The sequence below is a fragment of the Hypanus sabinus genome, chromosome 29 (assembly GCF_030144855.1).
Source record: "Hypanus sabinus isolate sHypSab1 chromosome 29, sHypSab1.hap1, whole genome shotgun sequence".
Lineage (NCBI taxonomy): Eukaryota > Metazoa > Chordata > Chondrichthyes > Myliobatiformes > Dasyatidae > Hypanus > Hypanus sabinus.
In genome coordinates, this window is record NC_082734.1 from 7,007,598 (window position 1) to 7,026,835 (window position 19,238).

At 41.3% G+C, this 19,238-nt stretch overlaps 1 protein-coding gene across 17 annotated transcripts in view; it reads left to right on the forward strand.

Moving 5' to 3' along the window:
* LOC132382929 (activating transcription factor 7-interacting protein 1-like) overlaps window positions 1-19,238 on the forward strand; it is a 154,910-nt gene that overhangs the window by 64,754 nt on the left and 70,918 nt on the right. For all 17 annotated transcript variants that reach the window (XM_059953513.1, XM_059953516.1, XM_059953518.1 and 14 more), the window contains 3 exons: window positions 9,019-10,127; window positions 16,347-16,397; window positions 18,362-18,507. In XM_059953513.1, the coding sequence (XP_059809496.1) occupies window positions 9,019-10,127; window positions 16,347-16,397; window positions 18,362-18,507 (1,306 nt within the window). The remainder of the gene's footprint in view (window positions 1-9,018; window positions 10,128-16,346; window positions 16,398-18,361; window positions 18,508-19,238) is intronic.

Consider the following 19,238-nt stretch of genomic DNA (forward strand, 5'->3'; position numbering starts at 1 on the left):
CCCAAGCAAGTGTTTTGGAAAGATGTATCAGCTTCAGTGAATCTCAAAGCAGTTTTTTTCAGTTGTGTCATCTCCTACTTTTAAAAAAATGTTTTCTTCAATTCTTGTGTGCTAATTCAATTGAAATTCTTTTATCTGGAAATTTTTCGGTCATAATTATAAGTTTTGTATCTGCACACTATAATTAAATGTTAACTTATTCAATATATTCAGTTGAATTCATGTTAAAAATATTTCCACTCTTACCAATATCTTTCTTGGGAAAGTTCTGTGTTTAGCATAGATGATGTTCTTGCCCACAGTGGTAAATTTCTTTCGAGATTTGATGTTGAGTAAGGATTAGTGAATATGTTTTGGTGATGAGAAGTGGTTAACTGGTTTACAAAAAAAATACAGACAAGGGAATAGGAATAAAGTAAGGCAATTAAATTTCAACTTTAAAAAGAACTATTTTGTTGCCTCTCCTTATCATCTACAGTAGAAATGCAAGTTGCCAAAGTATCTTCTGGCATGAAAAGAAATCCAGTAACCATTACTGAACTAATTATAACAGTTCAACGCATCAAGTCTATGCTTGTTCACACCAGAGTAATCCCATCAGTTCAGTTCCCCTTGTCTCATATTCCTTTTCACCCTGAAGAATAATGGCCTTTTTCATTTCAGTGACCATAGCATCTGGATTTATGCTGAGCTGCCTTGTTAAGTAATCAAGTATACCTTTCAATTGCTGCTAAAATTGTACTGTCTACCGACACTGTAGGCAGTATTAACATTCAGTTCTACAATACTTGTGAAATAAAGGCTTGAAGCCTGGCAAATAACGAATCTCCTCGAATGTTTAAAATTGCTAAATTACGGAAGCTTTGAAACTTTTCTTATCCCATAGAACATAAAAATGTACAACACATTACAGGCCCTTCAGCCCACAATGTTGTGCTGACCGTGTAACCTACTCTAGAAACTGCCTAGAATTTCCCTAGCACATAGCCCTCTATTTTTCTAAGCTTCACGTACCTATCTACGAGGCTCTTAAAAAGACCCAGTTGTATCTGCTTCCACCACCATCGTCGCAGTGCATTCCATACAACTCACCACTCTCTGTGTGGAAAAACTTACCTCTGACATCCCCTCAGTATCTATGCCCCATTTGAGCCCTGGGAAAAAGCCACTGGCTATCCACACGATCAGTGCCCCTCATCATCTTGTACACCTCTATCAGGTCACCTCTAGTTGTCCATCACTCTAAGGAGAAAAGGACAAGTTCACTCAACCTATTCTCTTAAGGTATGTCTCCAGTCGAGGCAACATCATTGGAAATCTCCTCTGCACTCTATCTATAGTACCAACATCCTTTCTGTAGTGAGGTGACGAGAACTGAGCACAGTACTCCAAGTGAAGTCTGACCAAGGTCTTGTATAGCTGTAACATTACCTCATAACTCTTGAACTCAATCCCACTGTTGAGAATGCCAACATACCATACGCCTTCTTAACAACACTGTCAACCTGCGCAGCAGATTTGTGTGTCCTTTGGACACGGACCCCAAGATCTCTCAGATCCTCCACACTGCCAAGAGTCTTACCATTAATATTATATTCTGTCTTCAAATTAGACCTTCCAAAATGAACCACTTCACACTTATCTGGGTTGAAGTTCATCTGCCACTTCTCAGCCCAGTTCTGTATCCTATTTATGTTCCACTGTAACCTCTGACAACCCTCCGGACTGTCCATAGCACCTCCCAACCTTTGTCAACAGCAAACTTACCCACCCTTCTACTACTTAATCCAGGTCGTTTATAAAAATCACAAGGAGGAAGGGTCCCAGAACAGATCTCTGTGAAACACCACTGGTCACCGACCTCCATGCAGAATAGGAACCATCTACAACCACCCTTTGCCTTCTGTGGGCAAGCAAATTCTGGATCGCTTGTTCAATTTTCAAAGAACAAATCAAGAATAGAAAGGGTGGACTTTTAAGTAGTTCTGCAGTGAAAAGAGTCAGGATGAATTAAATAGTTTAAAAAAAAATTTAGTAATACAACATGGAGTAGGAAGTAGACCCTTTGCGCCACGCTGTTTCAGCAATCCCTGACAAACCTGATTAACCCTAACCTAATACAATAACCAGTTAACCTACTTGGTATGTCTGATGGCTGTTGGAGGAATCTAGAACACCCAAGGAAAACCCATGCATTCCACAGGTGGTCCTATAGGGAGGGACCCCTTCACAAAATAGCGCTGGAACTGAATTGCAAATTCCAGAATGCTCCAGGCTGTAGTGGCATCACAGTAACAGTTACACTATCATGGCACCATTTTTATGATGAAAGTGTGGAAGGTGAAGTCAGTTTGGTCCGTTATGCATGTTCCTTCTATGTAATCTGCCTTACTATTAAGTTCTGGAGAAGATTGTAGCTATGTCTTTTTATGTTTTTTTTTGTAGGTTGGATTTGTATAAACACATGGGAATTTTTGACATAATCTGATGGATTGTTTACTGAGGCATGAAGCATGGTAGAGCATTGTATTAATTTGAACGTTATTTTCTGTGTCCATAATGCCAATTCAAATTACTTCTTGCAGCAAAACAAAAATATATTAACATCTTGATCTCACTTAAAGGAAAAACTTATTGATTCACTTATAATTGCTTAACTTTAAATATCTTGATATGACTGTTTAAATCAAAAGAATTCATCTGTGGAAATATATTAAAATGTAAATACCTGCTTGTGCTGAATCAGATATTTCATTCTGACGTTAGCCGTTGTCCTTAGCCTTTGTTTCCAATGCCATTTCTGTGCCCATAGTTGTACTTCAGTAAACTCTAGTTCTTGTCAAATTCTGCTACTTGCATCCCATGTTGCATAAAAGTCTCCTCGACTATCACCATATTTCCTGCCTTACCTCCATTAGTTCCTGTTACCCTCACGTGCAGTCATATCCTCCCTTTGTCTACATCATATTTTCAAGTCAAGTCACTTTTATTGTCATTTCGACCATAACTGCTGGTACAGTACATAGTAAAAATGAGACAATGTTTTTCAGGACCATGGTGTTACATGACACAGTACAAAAACTAGACTGAACTACACAAAAAAAAACAGAGAAAGCTACACTGGACTACAGACCTACACAGGACTGCATAAGGTGCACAAAAACAGTGCATTCTTCATTTCAGTAGTCTTGAGATGCCTTTTTGGTCTGGATTGATGTAGATCAATAAGGTGCTTAATGGTGCTCTTATTTGTCAGCAGTGATTGTCTTTGCATATGGTAGAACTTCTCAGCCTGGGAGTTGCTTTCTAAACACAAAAGTAACTGGAAATCTTCAATAAAAGAGAACGTTGGATATAGTTAACAGATCAGGTAGAATCTGTGGAGAGAGAAACACGGTTGAGTCCTGAGTTTTCCAATGTGTATAAAGAAGGTAAGGTGCTATCCTGCAAACTATTTGTCAATTACCAGCCTGTGCATAAAGGATGGTATGGGCTGCTTTATTATATGGTACTGAATGTTGTGCATTCATCAAGAAGCATCTCCTCTTTTGGCCCTATTATGGAGGCAATGTAGTGGTGATGAAGTTGGTGGTTTAGGACGTTACATTCCGGAATTCTTACATTCTTACTGGAATTGTTCCAGATCTTAACGTTGAACCCAACAACCACAGCCTGCTTTTGTGTCAGAAAGTGTCGAGTACATTTTCACCTTTGAAGACGCTTGGCCATTTCAGGCCCTCTGTTGGTCAGGGTCAACCATGAATGTTGTATCGTGGCAGAGGAGCGGTTATGGGATTGCTTCAAGTCAGTGGACTGGGCTGTGTTCAAGAAATCATTAGTAGATCTGAATGAATGGTTGTCATGGACTTTATGCAGTAGCAACAGACGAGTATGTCCCCACAAAAGGCAAGGAATCTTCAACGGTTTTTAATTTGGAGCAAGAAGGCTGCGATTGAATGGCTGGTTTTTCGGAGTAAAGGGAGCTTTTTACTACTCAGGTTATAGAGAAGTGAGACTGCACAGGCACATGACGTCAGTCAGTTGAGCGCAAAAGGTTTAAAAAGAAGGCCTCTGTATCCAGTGGGCAGCGGAGTGAGAGGCAGCAGAGTGGTTTTGGCTTAACGGGCTTAGGAGGTAACGGGACGAGGGGAGGTAGGTTCAACTGTGTTAATTGCGGAAAGGAGATAGTATAAGTTTGAGACCGGTGTTCTGTGCTTGGTGTCGGATGTGGGGGGGGGGCGGGGGGTCCTGGAGTCTCCCAGCCTCCCGGACAGCCTTATCTGCACCCGATGTGTCGAGCTGCAGCTCCTGAGGGTCTGATTTAGGGAACTGGAAATACAGCTTGATGACCTTCGCCTGGTCAGGGAGAGCAAGGAGGTGATAGAGAGGAGTTATAGGCAGGTGGTCACACCGGGGCCACGGGAGACAGACAAGTGGGTCACATTCAGGAGGGGGAAGGGGAAGAGTCAGGTACTAGAGAGTACCCCTGTGGCTGTACCTCTTGACAACAAGTACTCTTGTTTGAGTACTGTTGGTGGGGGGGAACAACCTATCTGGGGGAAGCGGCAGTGGCTGTGCCTCTGGCTCAGAGTCTGGCCCTGTGGCTCAGAAGGGTAGGGGAAGGGAAGAGGAAGGCAGTAGTGATAGGGGACTCTATAGTCGGGGTCAGACAGGCGTTTCTGTGGACACAGGAAGGAAACTCGGATGGTGGTTTGCCTCCCAGGTGCCAGGGTCCGGGATGTTTCAGATCACGTCCAAGATATCCTGCAGTGGGAGGGAGAACAGCCAGAGGTCGTGGTACATATTGGTACCAATGACATAGGTAGGAAAAGGGAGGAGGTCCTGAAAAATGACTACAGGGAGTTAAGAAGGGAGTTGAGAAGCAGGACCGCAAAGGTAGTAATCTCGGGATTACTGCTTGTGCCACGCAACAGTGAGAATAGGAATAGGATGAGGTGGAGGATGTGTGGCTGAGGGATTGGAGTAGGGGGTAGGGATTCAGATTTCTGGATCATTGGGACCTCTTTTGGGGCAGGTGTGACCAGTAACAAAAGGATGGGTTGCTCTTGAATCCCAGGGGACCAATATCCTGGCGGGGAGGTTTGCCAAGGCTACTGGCGAGAGTTTAAACTGGAATTGTTGGGGGGTGGGAAGAGACTGGGGAAGAGGAGGTTAGTTCACAAATAGAGAAAGCTTGTAGACAGTGTGAGAGGGAGGATAGGCAGGTGATAGAGAAGTGACGCTTAGACTGAAGGCTTGCAATGTGTCTATTTTAACACAAGGAGTGTTGTGAACAAAGGAGATCGGCTTAAGGTGTGGATCAGTTCTTGGAGATATGACGTGGTGGCCATTACAGAGACTTGGATGGCTCAGGGACAGGAATGGTTACTTCAAGTGTTGAGTTTTAGATGTTTCAGAAAGGACAGGGAAGGAGGAAAAAGAGGTGGGGGCATAGCACTGTTGATCAGAGATAGTGTCGCGGCTGCAGAAAAGGTGGGCGCCATGGAGGGATTGTCTACGCAGTCTCTTTGGGTGTAGGTTAGGAACAGAAAGGGGTCAATAACTTTACTGGGTGTTTTTTTATAGGCTGCCCAATAGTAATAGGGATATTGAGGAGCTGATAGGGAAACGGATCCTGGAAAGGTGTAATAATAACAGTTGTCGTGAATAGAGATTTTAATTTCCCAAATATTAATTGGCATCTCCCTAGAGCTAGGGGTTTAGATTTGGTGGAGTTTGTTAGGTGTGTTGAGGAAGGTTTCTTGACATAGTAAGTAGATAAGCCTACAAGAGGAGAGGCTTTACTTGATTTGGTATTGGGAAATGAACCTGGTCAGGTGTCAGATCTCTCAGTTGGGAGAGCATTTTGGAGATGATGATCATAATTCTATCTCCTTTACAATAGCATTGAAGAGAGATAGGAACAGACAAGTTAGAAAAGCATTTAATTGGACTAAGGGGAATTATGAGGCTATCAGGCAGGAAATTGTTCTCAGGGAAAAGTACGGAAGAAATGCGGCAATATTAAGGGGATATTTATGTGGAGTTCTGTATAGGTACGTTCCAATGAGACGGAAGTTATGGTAGAGTACAGGAACTGTGGTGTACAAAGGCTGTAATAAATCTAGTCAAGAAGAAAAGGTTTCAAAAGGTAACAGAGAGCTAGGTAATGTTAGAGATCTAGAAGATTATAAGGCTACTAGGAAGGAGCTTAAGAAGGAAATTAGGAGAGCCGGAAGGGGCCACGAGAAGGCTTTGGCAGGCAGGATTAAGGAAAACCCCAAAGCATTCTACAAGTATGTGAAGAGCAAGAGGATAAGGTGTGAAAGAATAGGACCTATCAAGTGTGGCAGTGGAAAAGTGTGTATGGAACTGGAGGAAATAGCAGAGGTACTAAATGAATACTTCAGTATTCACAATGGAAAAAGACCTTGGTGATTGTAGTGATGACTTTCAGCAGACTGTTAAGCTTATAACTGTTAAGAGATGAGAAATAACAATTTAATAAATATAGATATTAAAAAAGAGGGTGTGCTGGAGCTTTTGGAAAGCATCAAGTTGGATAAGTCGCCGGGACTGACAAAATGCACCCCAGGCTACTGTGGGAGGTGAGGGTGGAGATTGCTGAGCCTCTGGTGATGATCTTTGCATCATCAATGGGGACAGGAGAGGTAGCCCAGGAAATTATAGACCAGTGAGTCTTACCTCAGTGGTTGGTAAGTTGATGGAGAAGATCCTGAGAAGTGGGATTTATGTACATTTGGAGAGATATAATATGATTAGGAGTAGTCAGCATGGTTTTGTCAAGGGCAGGTCGGCCTTACAAGCTGATTGAATTTTTTTGAGGATGTGACTAAACATTGACAGAGTAGTAGATGTAGTGTATATGGATTTCAGCAAGGCATCTGTTAAGGTACCTATGTAAGGCTTACTGAGAAAGTAAGGAGGCATGGGATCCAAGGGGACATTGCTTTATGGATCCAGAACTGGCTTGCCCACAGAAGGCAAAGAGTGGTTGTAGATGGGTCATATTCTGCATTGAGGTCGGTCACCAGTGGAGTGCCTCAGGGATCTGTTCTGGGACCCTTACTCTTTGTGATTTTTATAAATGACCTGGATGAAGAAGTGGATGGATGGGCTAATAAGTTTGCTGATGACACAAAGGTTGGAGGTGTTATGGATAGAGTGGAGGGCTGTCAGAGCTTACATTGGGCCATTGATAGGATGCAAAACTGGGCTGAGAAGTGGCAGATAGAGTTCAACCCACATAAGTATGAAGTGGTTCATCTTGGTAGGTCAAAAATGATGGCAGAGTATAATAATGGTAAGACTCTTGGCAGTGTGGATTATCAGAGGGATCTTTGGGTCCGAGTCCATAGGATTCTCAAAGCTGCTGCGCAGGATGACTCTGTGGTCAAGAAGGCGTATGGTGTATTGGCCTTCATCAATCATGGAATTGAATCGAGCCATATAGGACCTATATGCAGCTATATAGGACCCTAGTCAGACCCCACCTGGAGTATTGTGCTTAGTTCTGATCAGCTCACTACAGGAATGATGTGGAAACCATAGAAAGGGTGCAGAGGTGATTTACAAGGATGTTGCCTGGATTGGGGACCATGCCTTATAAGAATAGGTTGAATGAACTCAGTCTTTTCTCCTTGGAGCGACGGAGGATAAGAGGTGTATAAGATGATGAGAGACATTAATCATGTAGATAGTCAGAGCCTTTTTCAGAGGCTGAAATGGTTGCCACAAGAGGACGCAGGTTTAAGGTGCTGGAGAGTAGGATACAGAGGAGATGTCAGGGGTAAGTTTTTTACTCAGAGAGTGGTGAGTGCGTTGAATGGGCTGCCAGCAACGCTGTTGGAGGCAGATACGATAGGGTCTTTTAAGAGGCTTTTAGATAGGTACATGGAGCTTAGTAAAATAGCCAGCCATGGGTAAGTCTCGTAATTTCTGAGGTAGGGACATGTTCAGCACAACTTTGTGGCCCAATGGGTCTGTATTTTGCTGTAGGTTTTCTGTGTTTCTAAATTCTATTACTTCTAAACTGACTACTTATTTTATAGTGACCTGTGTAGAATTAAATTCTGATGTCATGAGACATACAATAATCGAGTGGTAATGTTTCTGATTCTTTTAAAATATCTGTTTCATTACATTGCTGTCCTTCAACTTGGCTAAGCTCAGTGTTCTTGCCAGTCAACATTTATGTGGACTCTTCATTTTGAAATTACGTGTCCCAGTAGTTGGAAATCATCTGCAGAGAGATAAGAAATAACAATTTAATAAATAACATAGCAATGGATATACTCTAATCCTATCAATGACCTTCAGATCAGTTGTTGCTGTAGTTTTACATTGTGCTCCTGTATCTTGGAAACCCAGAAGGACTTGGCCCTCCAAAAGATTCAATACAAATATATACCATACATGGCTAAAATATGTCAAGAAAAATCCTAGCAGGTCAAGCAGCATCTGCAGAGGGAAAGAGTTAATATTACATCAATGACATTTACATTTTTGATTAGCATTGTAAGTAGTTGGCTCTGAATTACATCTTTAGATTATTAAAGTATTTTTAAGTATTAAGCACACACAAAATACTGGTGGAACACAGCAAGCCAGGCAGCATCTATAGGGAGAAGCGCTGTCGATGTTTCGGGCCGAGATCCTGATGAAGGGTCTCGGCCCGAAACGTCGACAGTGCTTCTCCCTATAGATGCTGCCTGGCCTGCTGTGTTCCACCAGCATTTTGTGTGTGTTGCTTGAATTTCCAGCATCTGCAGATTTCCTCGTGTTTGCCTTAAGTATTAAGCAATTCATTTATCTTTGTAAAAGTGGTTGAACTAATTTCACTACAGTTATTGTATGGGAAAAAATTACTTTTGAAAGTCATCATAAATCAAAATGACCTGGTAACTTTTTGACCCTGTACACAAGGTATTCAGTAGTCTGTGACTAGAGGGCCTGACCTCTTGAGTTATATCACAATGTTTCTTTCTTACTTTTCAGGCATTCTGAGATGGATACCAGTGAAGAGCTTCCAAGAAAAGTTTTCAAGGCCAGAAAAACGATGCGCGCAAGTGACCGACAACAGCTAGAAGCTATCTATAAAAGCAGAGAGGAGCTTTTAAAAGCCAATGAAGAAACCAAAACTAAACTCTGCAATGGTAAACACGAGAATGGCGATTCTGATGGCAAAACGTCATTAAGTACCAACTGCATGGATGATACAGACATTGACTGCATTAATGATGTGAGGCTGGGTCCAGAAGAACTACAAGGCAACTCTGTTGACGAACTTGGCGTTGCACAAATACCTGAACTAAGTCTTGCTGAAAAATGTCTTAATGATGATAAGGACTCAAGCTCTCAAGATGAAAAAATGGACTCCATGCCCTCAGTTGCTGTAGATGAAGAAATATCTGCTGAAAATGCAGAAAACCAAGTTTTGACGGACAGTGAGAGCAAAACAGATGATGTTGTGGAACCAGAGTGTATTGCATCAAAGGAAGATTCTTTAATAGCAGATAATTCAAGCACTGATCAGAACCTTTCAGATGAAGGGAAACCACCCCCTGTTGATGAAAATGGGGCTCATGATGTACCAGATGAGAGTAGTCTTTTGTTACAGTCATCATCATCTTCCTCTGTGAGGGAAAAGGAAGACTGTGAAAGTTCAGTGGGTGTTAGTGAAGAGGCAATAACAAGCAGCATAGAAACTGTACAGGAGAAAAATGACAGTGAAAACTCTAAAGTGGAGTGTGTAGAGACTGAAAGCGAAAGTGCAACAAAAGATGCATTAAATGAGAGCAGATCAGTTGGGAGTGGCCAATTGGAAATTGGAGATATAATACCTATTCTGGAGAAATTGGCTCCGGAGAAGGATGGTGAATTATCCAGCAATCAAGAAAATGATCCTGCAGTGGAATCACCTACACCAAAGGACAGTCCATTGCAAGAAGAGCAAATGGACACTTCTCTCAATAATTCTCCCTCAAAAGAAGAATGTAATGGCAACTTGCCTGAAGAAGCATTTCTCGTCTTGTCTGATGAGGATGAGCCAGTAGCTGAGAAGCAAGCAGAAAGTGAAGAGCTGGTACCAAAAAACGATAGTGCAGGTACATTGTTTTGGTATCTTGTGCAATCTTGCTGAAAGAGTTTTGGATGTAGTCGGAAATTTCACTGCTTTATCAATTAGTGTTAACATTCATAACTGCCTAATGTATGTATAAAAAAAGCTTGCTTGATTTTGTACTATTTCCTAATGAGTGTGACTAATTGAAGTTTGTCTTTAGGAATATAAAGGTGGGAATTTCACATTACAGGTATTCCATATTTAGGACAATGTGGAAAAGGTTTTATCCCTAAATCTCAAATGATGAACTGCAAGAAAAAGATGAGAAATATCCTCCTTTTCTAAGTTCAAAATATACTTATTATCAAAGTGCACATATGTCACCATGTACTACATTGAGATTCATTTTAGTGTGACATTCACAGTAGATACAAAAAAAATCAATAGAATCAATTAAAACTGCACGCAAGCAAATACAGTGAAACCCCGATTATATGCGCCCTGATTTTACGCAAATTTGAATATAACGCGATGAGTATTTGAACTCCATGTTCATGTCAATCCATACTCCCCTTTCTCCAGCCTTGTATCCCCTTTGCCAGTCAACTTTCCAGCTCTTGGCTTCATCCCTCCCCCTCCTATCTTCTCCTATCATTTCAGGTCTCTCCCTCCCCCTCACACTTTCAAATCTCTTACTAACTCTTATTTCCGTTAGTCCTGACAAAGGGTCTCGAAAAGTTGCTGCCTGGCCTGCTGCGTTCCACCAACATTTTGTGTGAGTCATTGGACCTTTTCTTTTGGTCTATATTGAACAAACTTCTAGAAAAAGAAAATCTTTTTCTGTGAAAGATAAGCTTCACGCACTTGATGTGATCAAGACTAAAAGTCAAACTCAAGTTGCACGAGACCTCAGGATACTGGAATCAGCACTTTGTGGCTGGAAATCTCACAAAGAAAAGCTACACGCGTGACTTTGCAAAGTTTAAAGAAGAAGCAGGACTAAAAGCCAAACGCCTGAAGACAGCCAAAGATGGTAGCCTCGATGGCTCCCTGTATAAGTGGTTCGCTCAAGCTTGCTCAGAAGGCCTTCCAATTTCCGGTCCTATTCTCAAAGCTCAAGCCAAGAAGTTTGACATTCAGATCAACAGAGAAACCTCACAGTTCAAAGCTAGCAATGGATGGCTAGACCGGTTTAAACGCCGTCACGGGATTTCTCAAGTGTTAGTGTCAGGAGAAATTCGTTCAGCCGACAGTGCTGCTGCCAGCTAATACCTGGCTGAACTAAAACCTCTCTTAGAAGAAGGTGACTTTGTGGAAGAACAAGTGTACAACTGTGAAGAAACGGGCCTCTACTACAAGGTATCCCAGACCGTTGACTGGCTAGCAGCCAGCGACTTGCTACATTCAAGCAAGGAACTCTTGATCACTTTATTAAGAAATAAACTGTAAATGATGATTACTAATATTCTTGAATGTTTTTATTTGTTGTTTTGTGTATTATTTAATTCAAAGGTAATTTACTTGCCAGAAGGTAAACGTGCAAAAAATGGATCAAATAGGGTGAAAATAGGGGTGTTTTAGGATGTCAGGTCAACATTAGGTCAGTTTGAACACTGATTTTCTTGAACCCTGCTTTAGTGCAACCCATACATCGATTTGTTGGGACCAGGTTAGATTCTCAGAGATCTTGCACCCAGGAACTTGAAGCTGCTCACTCTTTCCACTTCTGATCCCTGTATGAGGATTGGTATGTGTTCCTTTGTCTTACCCTTCCTGAAGTCCACAATCAGCTCTTTCGTCTTATTGATGTTGAGTGCCAGGTTGTTGCTGTGCCACCACTCCACTAGTTGGCATATCTCATTCCTGTACGCCCTCTTGTCGCCGCCTGAGATTCTACCAACAATGGTTGCATCGTCAGCAAGTTTATAGATGGTATTTCAGCTATTCCTAGCGACGCAGTCATGTGTATATATAGAGTAGAGCAGTGGGCTAAGCACACACTCCTGAGGTGTGCCAGTGTTGATCATCAGCAAGGAGGATATGTTATCACCAATCTGCACAGATTGGTCTTCCAATTAGGAAGTCAAGGATCTAATTGCAAGGGGAGGTACAGAGGCTCAGGCTCTGCAACTTCTCAGTCAGTAAACATGAGGAGAGATGTAAAGTGTGAAAACGCTATAATATGGGGGGGGGGGGGGGAACCAAAGGTGCTTCAAAAAGATGTAATCCAATTTTAAAAAAAGTATGTTTAACCAATATTTAACTGGAAGATTTTTAGAGAATACGTTAAAAAAAATCTATGCCAAAGAGCTGTGTTTTGGGGAGGATGTAATTAAAGAGGTGTTGTGAGTTGTGGCCTGGTCAGGTAGATAGGGGTAAGTAATGACAAGGAAGTCGCATTTTAATTAAATTTGTATTATTATTTTTCTGTGATTTTGGTTCATATCAGGGTCAACTAAGTGGATTGCTTAAGACTTTTTTTGCTGTGTTTGCAAGTTTAGTGCAGACTTTTGCAGTGTGACCTTCAAGTAGGAAGAATTATAAGACCTATCATGGGCAGGTGTACATTATAATCTAAGCCTTAATAGTTGAGCATACAATTCTAAAATGCGCATACCAGCAATAAATGTATTTATTTATTCATGGAATACTTGTGTTGCTAGCAGAGCATGTGTTATTCATCCTATTTATTCTTTAGAAAGATGTGAGCGGTGTGCGGACTTGCTATGGTCCATACAACAAAGGTGCTCCTATAATATTGTCAGCGATTTTAGAAATGTCCATGCGACGAATATGTGCGATTTGGAAGGAGAACTCAGAGATGGAATTCTCAGGCCACAGCAGGTCAGGCAGCATCTGCAGATTGAAAGAAAAATGTAGAAATTTGGTTCATCAGAATTAGAAAAGATTTTTTAACAAAATTTAGATTGCAAGGGAAAGGGATTAGGTGGAGAGAATAAAGAAATGTCTTTGAGGAGGGGACTGAGGAAATACTAAATGACTTTGTGCTGTTGGCTAAGAGAATGTTGAAGGCATGTAACAGAGAGTAGTGGGAAAAAATGAAATTAACTGTGTCAGACCTAAAGCACAAAATTACAGCAGTTATTAGAAACATAGAAAACCTATAGCACAATACAGGCCCTTTGGCCCACAAAGTTGTGCTGAACCTTAGAAAATACTAGGCTTACCTATAGCCCTCTATTTTTCTAAGCTCCATGTACCTATCAAAAAGTCTTTTAAAAGACCCTATCATATTCGCCTCCACCACCATTGCCAGCAACCCATTCCATGCACTCACCACTCTCTGAGTAAAAAAACTTATCCCTGACATCTCCTCTGTACCTACACCCCAGCACCTTAAACCTGTGTCCTCTTGTGGCAACCATTTCAGTCCTGGGGAATATCCACACAATCAGTGCCTCTCATCATCTTATACACCTCTATCAGGTCACCTCTCATTCTCCGTCATTCCAAGGAGAAAAGGCCAAGTGCACTCAACCTATTCTCATAAGGCATGCTCCCCAATCCAGGCAACATCCTTATAAATTTCCTCTGCACCCTTTCTATGGCTTCCATATCCTTCCTGTAATGAGGCAACCAGAACTGAGCGCAGTACTCCAGGTGGGGTCTGACCAGGGTCCTATATAGCTGCAACATTACCTCTCGGCTCCTAAATTCAGTTCCATAATTGATGAAGGCCAATACACTGTATGCCTTCTTAACCACAGTCAATCTGCACAGCTGTTGTGAGCGTCCTATGGACTCGGATTCTCCACACTGCCAAGAGTCTTACCATTGAGACTATACTCCGCCATCATATTTGACCTACCAAAATGAACCACTTCACACTTATGTGGGTTGAACTGCATCTGCCACTTCTCAGCCCAGTTTTGCATCCTATCAATGTCCTGCTGTAACCTGACAGCCCTTCACACTATCCACAACACCTCTAACCTTTGTATCATCAGCAAACTTACTAACCCATCCCTCCACTTCCTCATCCAGGTCATTTATAAAAATCACGAAGAGTAAGGGTCCCAGAACAGATCCCTGTGGCACTCCACTGGTGACAGACCTCCATGCAGAATATGACCCATCTACAACCACTCTTTGCCTTCTGTGGGCAAAGCAGTTCTAGATCCACAAAGCAATGTTCCCTTGGATCCCATGCCTCTTTACTTTCTCAATAAGCCTTCCATGGGGTACCTTGTCAAATACCTTGCTGAAATCCATATACACTACATCTGTTGCTCTTCCTTACTCAATGTGTTTAGTCACATCCTGAAAAAATTCCAATCAGACTCGTAAGGCACGACCTGCCCTTGACAAAGCCATGCTGACTACTCCTAATCATATTAAACCTCTCCAAATGTACATAAATCCCACCTCTCCGGATCTTCTGCATCAACTTACCAACCACTGAGGTAAGACTCACTGGTCTATAATTTCCTGGGCTATCTCTATTCGTTCTCCTGTCGCCATTGACGATGCAAAGATCATCACCAGATGCTCAGCAATCTCCACCCTCGCTTCCCACAGTAGCCTGGGGTACATCTCATCTGATGCCAGCAACTTATCCAACTCGATGCTTTCCAAAAGCTCCAGCACATCCTCTGTCTTAATATCTATATGCTCAAGCTTAACAGTCTGCTGCAAGTCATTACTACAATCACCAAGATCCTTTTCCATTGTGAATACTGAAGTATTCATTTAGTACCTCTACTATTTCCTCTAGTTCCATACACACTTTTCCACTGTCACACTTGATTGTTCCTATTCTTTCACATCTTATCCTCTTGATCTTCACGTACTTGTAGAGTGCTTTGGAGTTTTCCTTAATCTTGCCTGCCAAGGCCTTCTCATGGCCCCTTCCGGCTCTCCTAATTTCCTTCTTAAGTTCCTTCCTAGTAGCCTTATAATCTTCTAGATCTCTAACATTACCTAGCCCTCTGAACCTTTTGTAAGCATTTCTTGTCGTCTTGACTAGATTTATTACAGCCTTTGTACACCACAGTTCCTGTACCCTACCTGTTTCATTGGAATGTAGCTATACAGAACTCTACACAAATATCCCTTGAATATTTGCCACGTTTTTTCCGTACTTTCCCCTGGGAACATCTGTTTTCAATTTAAGCTTCCAATTTCCTGCCTGATAGCCTCGTAATTCCCCTTAGTTCAATTAAATGCTTTTCTAACTTGTCTGTTCCTATCTCTCTCCAATGCTATTGTAAAGGAGATAGAATTATGATCATTATCTCCAAAATGCTCTCCCACTGAGATCTGACACCTGACCAGGTTCATTTCCCAATACCAAATCAAGTAAAGCCTCTCCTCTTCTAGGCTAGTCTACATATTGTGTCAAGAAACCTTGCTGAACACACCTAACAAACTCCACCCTATCAAAACCCCTAGCTCTAAGGAAATACCAATCGATATTTGGGAAATTAAAATCTCCCATCACGACAACTTTTATTATTACACCTTTCCAGGATCTGTTTCCCTATCAGCTCCTTGATAGCCCTGTTACTATTGGGTGGCCTATTTAAAAAAAAAACACCTAGTAAAGTTATTGACCCCTTTCTGTTCCTAACCTCCACCCACAGAAACTCCGTAGACAGTCCCTCCATGGCGTTCACCTTTTCTGCAGCTGTGACACTATCTCTGATCAGCAGTGTCACACCACCACCTCTTTTCTCTCCCTCCATGTCCTTTCTGGAAATCTAAAACCCAGCACTTGAAGTAACCATTCCTGTCTCTGAGCCATCCAAGTCTCTGTAATGGCCACCACATCATAGCTCCAAGTACTGATCCACGCTGAGCTCATCCATTTTGTTCATAACACTCCTTGCATTAAAATCTGAAATGAAAAGAATACCGATTATGCAAAATCTGACCTTTCATGGTCCTGAAAATCCATCAGTGCAGATGTGCAAGAAGCTAGTGGGATTTAAACCGTAAGATGAAGCCAGTAGTAAGTTTTTGATGAGACACTTGTGGCACTTAAGGAATGACCAATCACTCCTATATTTTCTATCATTCCAGTTGTTTTATAACCTTTTATAAACTTGGGTTTAGTACTTTTAACCTTTAATGTTGGTGTTTGTCTCTGATCATATTGCTATGAGCTCTGAGTTAGTTTCAAACGGTTAAGCTGGATAGGAGTTGACAGTTCTTCTAGAGGTGGGGTACATGCATTGAGGTAGATGGTGCACTGATGAATTATAAAATGATTCATTAACTGCTCTGGTACTTTGTTTCTCAGATGCAGACCACAAAGAACAAGCAGCTGATATAAAACAAAAGCAAGAACCAAGTAAGTGCATTTGAAATTGAAGGAAAATGTTGCACGAAGTTGTCATCATATCAATATTCTTCCTACAAATATGTTTCACTTTGTGTAAGTCTCACTCAGTAAAGTATTCTAGATACTAACTTCATCTATCTAGGCTGATGAATTCTGCAGCAGTTGCCTATTTGAAACATAGTAAATTTGTAAAATTAATCTTTTAATTGAAGTTCCCATTTGTTGATGTATTGTTGCTGCTGTTGGTAGCAATAATTCTTCTCCACTTCTGTGACGTGACACATGATATTACAAAATGTCATAATTTGAGGCAGGTAACAATTTGGGAGAGGTACCGTTTTGGATAGTTGTGGGTGCAACAACATGGGCATAGATTTTTCCAGAACTTGTGCTGCTAGGTAGACAAAAGTGCATTTTTTTAATTGGAATTGTGGCAACAGGGTGGTCATGCAACTGAAGGCATAACGTTTTATTTTTGGTTCTTATTAGGGTTTAACATGACAGTGCTGTTGAATAGAATGTTTTCCTTTTCACTCAATGAATTCATTTTGTACTTTCAGGACAGATATAGTACAGTTTAGGTAATATTTAGTGATATCTTGTCCAATAATGCATCTTATAGTTTCTGCATAATGTCCTTCACTACATTATGTTCAAGATACCATTGGATATAAGCATTCCTTGTAATGATTGCAAGCAACAAACTGCTAAGCCATGAAACGTGCCCATGGGTCACTTACTGGGTGTTTATCTGTGATTGCCCAGCTTGTTTCATTTAAAAACTTCCTCCCTCCATCTGTTTGTGATAGAGTTGAGCTCCAGTTCCAGTAGTTTTGATGTAATGAGCTGTACATTTGTGTGAAATACAAGTTTTTCCATTATTATAGACCTTTGCACAGTAGTGTAGCAGTTAGTGTGGCGCTATTACTCTAAGGCGTCAAAGTTCGGAGTATATTCTGAAGTCATCTGTAAGAAATCTATATGTCCTCCCTGTAGAATACATGGGTTTTCACCAGTGCTCTGCTTTCTTCCCACTGCCTAAAGACATACTGGTTGATAGATTAAATGGTCATTGTAAATTATCCCATGATTGGGCTGGGGTTGAATCAGGCTTGGCTCAAAGAGCCTACTTGATGCTGTATCTCTCTAAGTAAAATGAATAGAAAGGGAAGTGTACTGAGGTTTGAGGCAGTGATCAGCAAGTAAACTGAATTGGTTTCCATAATGTTCATTTGTTATGTGCCATCAGAAGTGGTTTGCCATTGCTTTTTTCTGGGCAATGTCTTTGCAAGATGGATGACCCCCACCATTATCAATGCTGTTCAGAGATTGCCTGACGTCAGTGGTCACCTAACCAGGATTTGTGATGTGCACCAGCTGCTCCCATAATTGTATCGTGACCCTGATCTGGAGGGTGGGGTGAGAGGGGCTAATCAAGTGTTACAGCTTGCCCAAGGGTGACCCACAGGCTAGCGGAGAGAAGGAGAGCCTTATACCTCTCTTGGTAGAGATGCATCTCCACCCTCCCAGCCATTCCAAAAAGTACAACACTCAAGTCCTTGGAGAGTGTTACAACTGTGGGTTACAAATGAATAAATATTTTTCTTAAATTGGGGAATGCAAAACGCAGTAATTGGCCATATGATCAGACGTGGAAAATTAAACAATGACGATAAATATAGAACAGAACAATACAGCCAGGAACAGGCCACTTGTCCCAAAGATGTAATGTTCTGCCTGCAGAATTGGGTATCTATGTAAACTGAAGCTGTAACCTGGCAATCTTTCCAAAACCTTTATCCTGTGTATTTGGTCACAGTTTTCTGGTGTTCACATGTTTAGAAAAGTAAAATATTGAAATATGTTCCTTTTTTCCTTCATCATATGCACCATATCTATTTGATCAGTAATTGTGAGAGATCCCCAAATTAAAATTAATTTTTAAAAAGAAATATCTTTGTCCATCTCTGCAGATGAAGTAGTGCCACGGAAAAGGTCCAAGTCTGAAGACATGGAAACCAGTATATCAAAACGGTGTCGGTTTTCTGAAGGTGAATATGAAGCAGCCTTAAAGGTGAAGATCACTGCCCAAGGCGAAATCCGTCAGACATTGGAGAAGGTATATAACCTGTGCTAATGTCTCGCTGTGTCATTAGAAAATGGCTCATTTTTTTTCACCACATCATTGTCCAGTGTGTGATGTCTGCTTAGTTAACTAGAACTTTTCTCTTTCTATAACCTGTTGATCTCAGACAGGAACCCATGTTGTCAGCTCCAATCTTTATAATAGTTTGGTTCAAACTCTTCTGTCTGTTGCTTGCGCTCTTGTTGTCTTCACACAGGTGACATTCTTTCCTTTTGCTGAATTTAGTACAGTTTTTGAAAGACTAATCCATATTTTGATTTTTCAAAGTTCAAAGGAAGATGTATTATCAGTGTACATCCATGTCCCCACGTACAACCCTGAGATTCCTGTTCCTGCGGGAATACTCAACAACTCTATAGAACAGTAACTCTAAACAGCATCAATAAAAGAGCAAGAGCATAGAAGACAACTAACTGTTGAAAGGCAAATATAAGTAAATAGCAATAAATAACAAGAGCATGAAATAACAAGACAAATAATCCTTAAAGTGAGTCTCAATAGAGGAGTGTAATTATCCTCTTTGTTTTTTGTTCAAGAGCTTAATGATTGAGCGGTAGTAACTATTCTTGAAGCTGGTGATGTGAGTCCTGAGGCACTTGTATCTTCTGCCTGATGACAGCAGCGAGAAAAGAGCATTGCATGGGTGGTGAGGTTCTTTGATGATAGATGCTGTTTCCTATTTAAGCGTTTCATGTCGAGTGCTC